This window comes from Belonocnema kinseyi, chromosome 9 (assembly GCF_010883055.1).
Source record: "Belonocnema kinseyi isolate 2016_QV_RU_SX_M_011 chromosome 9, B_treatae_v1, whole genome shotgun sequence".
NCBI classification, from domain to species: domain Eukaryota; kingdom Metazoa; phylum Arthropoda; class Insecta; order Hymenoptera; family Cynipidae; genus Belonocnema; species Belonocnema kinseyi.
Genome location: NC_046665.1, coordinates 106,843,759 through 106,848,077, shown reverse-complemented (window position 1 = coordinate 106,848,077; position 4,319 = coordinate 106,843,759). Strand labels below are relative to the sequence as shown.

At 28.2% G+C, this 4,319-nt stretch overlaps 1 protein-coding gene across 1 annotated transcript in view; it reads left to right on the top strand.

The window, feature by feature from the left end:
* The first annotated feature begins 286 nt into the window (after positions 1–286).
* Positions 287–4,319, top strand: part of LOC117179988 (cyclic AMP-dependent transcription factor ATF-6 alpha) — a 66,377-nt gene continuing 62,344 nt past the window's right edge. The window contains exon 1 of the mRNA XM_033372258.1: positions 287–526. Coding sequence (XP_033228149.1) covers positions 448–526 — 79 coding nt within the window. The 5' untranslated portion in view covers positions 287–447. The remainder of the gene's footprint in view (positions 527–4,319) is intronic.

Sequence of the window (4,319 nt, the reverse complement as noted above, 5' to 3'; positions counted from 1 at the left end):
TTTTATTTACAAAAAAAGTTCTCAGGTTCAAAAAAACATTCAGTGAACTGAAAAACTGTGGTCGGTAATATAGGTATTTAGCTGTGTCACATGCCCTTAATAAAAAGTTTTACCCTTTCGCCTATCATCTGAAAAATGTCGGTAAAGTAGGAATCGCATAAGCGTCACATGCATGTTGAATAAGAAAGTAGTTCGAAATTTCTCCACAAGATGGCTCTGCAATGCACTTTCGTTATTGTCATTAATTGTTGTTGTATGCGTGTGTCACTCGCCCACATCTTCCGTGTTTGACTTTTCGCCCAGCGCGAGTTCACGGCAATGGGAGATTTTCCACATAAAATTCAATTTCCATAGATTATTTCCCCTAATTTTCAAGTGCATTTTTAAGTAATAAAATCGTTATATTTTTCAAATTTCGGAGTGAATGTTTAACAAACTGCGAGGGCCATGTTAATAACAAAAGATTCAGAGTCGACCGGCCAGGCAGATGCAGGTTTTGAGATGTTTCCAGAGCTTCAAGGTTTAGGTGAGTTCTTTCAGACGCTAATTTTATGGCTATTTTTAATAACAATGAGACTTAAGATAACAGAAATAATACGCATTTCATCTTTGCATGTCACGGGAAAGTCCACTTGTTTCTCAAAAATTAGGACGTACATTTTTACGAAAAAAACAAGAGGTAGGCGTGCCTAATCATTTTTATCAGTTGATTGTATAGGTACAGTCATTGTCGAAAATAGGAAGATGTCAGAAAAACACGTGGCCTCTGTAAAATATGTTCGCACAATATCGTCAAACGGAAAATGCCAAAAAATCAAAGTCTTTCATTTTTAGGTTAGGTGCCAAAACGAACTTTTTGACATTGTTTTTAGTATTAAAAAGTGTAAATTATCCAAATAGAAAGAAAGTTTTCCGGTTTATTAGTTAAACGATTTTTAAATACTTTTTAATGAATTGAAAGTGATTGGCCATACATTATTGTGTAATATAAAATTCGACATTTTTTTGAAAATTTTCAGCCTTTTTATGGTTATTATAATCAAATTATAACATAAAATTAAAATAAATTTCATAATAAATGGGTATTTTCCGGCTTCCCTGGTATCTCCCATCGTGGGATTTCCTCAAATTGATAATTCTTGCTTCGAAATGGAACTCCCCCGATTATATTATAACCGATTTTGCGTCATTTTTGGCTTAAAAAAATAAAAAGATATGAAATTTTTTGTATTTAAAGTAAGGAATCATTCATAAACTATGTTAAAAATTTGAGGGGGGTGGGGGCCAGCTGTAAACTAAGTTTCTGTAACAGGGTTAATTTTCTACCAAAATAGTTGAATTTTCAATCAAACGAATGACAGATTTTCTAACCAAAAGATATCAATTTTGAAACAAAAAAGCCGAATTTTTAACCCAGAAAGAAACAAAAATTAAACGGAATTTTCTTCTTTTGGGTTCAAAATTCTAGTATTACTTTTATATATTTATCATTTTAGTTGAAAATGCATCTTTTAGGTTGTAAAAGAAAATTATTTGTTTAAAATTAAACTCTTTTGTTGAAAATTAATTTTTTTGTTGAAGGTTCGTCATTTTAATAAAAGATTCATTTCTTTGATTGAAATATGAGCTATTTGATTCAAAAATTGTTTTTTTCTTTTGATGAAAATGCATTTTTTGTCGAAAATTTAACTATTTTGTTGAAAATTATTTTATTTTTAAACTAAAAATTTAGCTATTAATCCAGTTGAATATTCCGTAATTTTAGATAAAAACAATTCATCTCTTTGGTTGAACATTCATTTTTGAGTGAATATTTAATTATTCAATTTTTGCTTTAAAAATTATCTTTCTTAGATAAAAATTTATATTTTTAGTAGAAATTATTCTTTATAGTTGAAAATTCTTCACGTTGGTCAAAAATTAAAATATTCTATTCAAATATTCAACATTTAGGTCGAAATTTCACCCTTCTGGTTTAAAATTCAACTATTCTAGTTGAGTATTCACAATTTTAGTGCGAAATTCATAACTTTCTTTCAAAATGCAACTACTTTTTTGAAAATGTATTTTTTTTTTAATTGAAAGTTAATTTTTTTATAGACAGTTTTTTTTAGCTGAAAATTTAACACATTCCAATTAATATTCCATAGTTTTAGTAGTTTAAAATTAAACTGTTTGAACATTAATTTTTTAATTTATTTATTTAAGTTTTGATTGACAATTTATCTTTTTAGTAGATTTTTTTTTAATTTAACCTTATTTTATTTGAAGATTCATTATTCTAGTTCAAAATTCATTAGTTAGGTTGAAAATTAAACTTTTTTCTTGAAAATCCCTTTTTTTTTGTTCAAAATTAATTTTTTTAACTAAAAGTTTAAATATTTCATTTTTTGGTGGAAATTGATGTTTTTTCTTGCAGAATTTAAGTATTTGTTTCTAAGTTAGTTTATGTTGATATTTTTCACGCTGCTGTATTAAAGAATTTTGGAATTCACATCATGAATTTAAATAAATGTTTGCGTTTAGCGGCAAGTATGGATATTTTACTTTTGAAATCGTTCGCTTAAATGCAAACTAAATTATAAGAAGCCAATGAGAAAAATCAGCTACTTTTTGTTAATAAGTCTACTATTATATTTTTTTCGGAATTCGTCTCGTTTGGTTAAAAATTCTAATATTTGGTTGAAAATCCTATTTATTTGTTTATAAATGCAACCATTTTGTTAAAAGGCATATTTTTACATTCTCATAATTAATGAGTGAAAAAGTATTAAAATTGTTCTCAATTTTTCAACGGATTTCCACGTTTTGAAACCCCCTGAATTCGAAAATCAAGTCAGAAAACACAATAAATTTCGAAAAAATGGACGGCCGAAATCGACTTTTGGCATACTCTTTTTAGGTCCTAAAGGAAAGGACCAGTTTGTTAACCAGTCATTTTGGATAAAAATTCAAAAAGTTAGAGCATTTTCAAAATTTGTGGGAACATTTTTTTAGATTAAAAAAATGTTATGGACGGCTATTTATATTAATCAGAAAGCCAAATAATTTATCCTAATGATTTTTTTCGATAAAAAAAAATTATCAGAGTTATAGCATCTATAAGATTTAAAAAATCAAATTTTAAAAACCCAAACAATGGACGATATAAAAAAAAGTTAAGAGAAGAAAAATATTGTTTTTTGGCTGCCCTACAAGGTTATCATAACAACATTTAGGATCTTCTTGAAAGTCGAAAAAAGATCTAAAAATTTGTAATTAATCACTTTTTCATAGGACGCGTAATTTTTTGTGTTACTCGTGAAAAATAGAATTTAAAATAGAAAAATTTGTGGAAAAACAACTCAAGTTACGAAAAAAAAGATTTAACAAGAATTGTATACCCGAAAAAGAGCTACAAATTTGTTATGAATTACTCTTTTATAGGACGCGCAGTTTTGGTTTTGATTATAAAAATGAAATTAACAATTAGAATAAAATTTTTTTGGATAAACGACAAAAGTTACGAAAACAAATGGATAGAAACAAGTTTTTCACCCAAAGAAATGTTTGAAAAAAGTATAGTAGTTTTTTTATTTATTTCAATCCTTATTGACCCAATTCCTCCGTTTTTGACCGTAAACTTTAACCACTGACAACTTTGTTAATTATGCTGGAAAAGATATGAAAATTTATTGGCGGGTATTTTCGAGTGTGCTCTTTCAGAATCTAATCCGAAATTTTCGAAAAAACCACCCCTTCCCACCCTATTTTTCAATTTAAAAAGATGTGATTTTTTAAGCTAATTTTTTTAAAAACCCTTTTTTGATGCGTAAGAGGTCTTGACAGTAGCTCAAATCACAAAAACTCCGGCATATATACATACATATCTGTATATAATTATATGTAATCAGTGGTGTAGTCCTTAAAAAAAGTGGCCTGGCGGTTCATTCATAGAAACTTTTGAACACGCACACACACTATTATATTTTGTGTGTGTGTGTGTGTGTGTGTGTGTGTGTGTGTGTGTGTGTGTGTGTGTGTGTGTGTGTGTGTATCTTGGGTATAAATAAGATTAAAATAAAACACGACTTTTAAATTTCGGATTATGCATACACGGAGAAAAATGGATGTTCAAATGTAGATGTTCAAAGGGTAAGATTGTAGCACCAAACATGAAGATATTCTTGCCAAACATTTACTATGTTTTTGAGATGTTAGGCGTAAAAAATTTTTTATGTTAAGGGCATGCGACACAGTGGGATTCCTACATTACCAACCTCTTTTTTCCATTGAAAAAAATTTTTTTGTGAACCATAGAACTTTTTTGGTAAATGAAA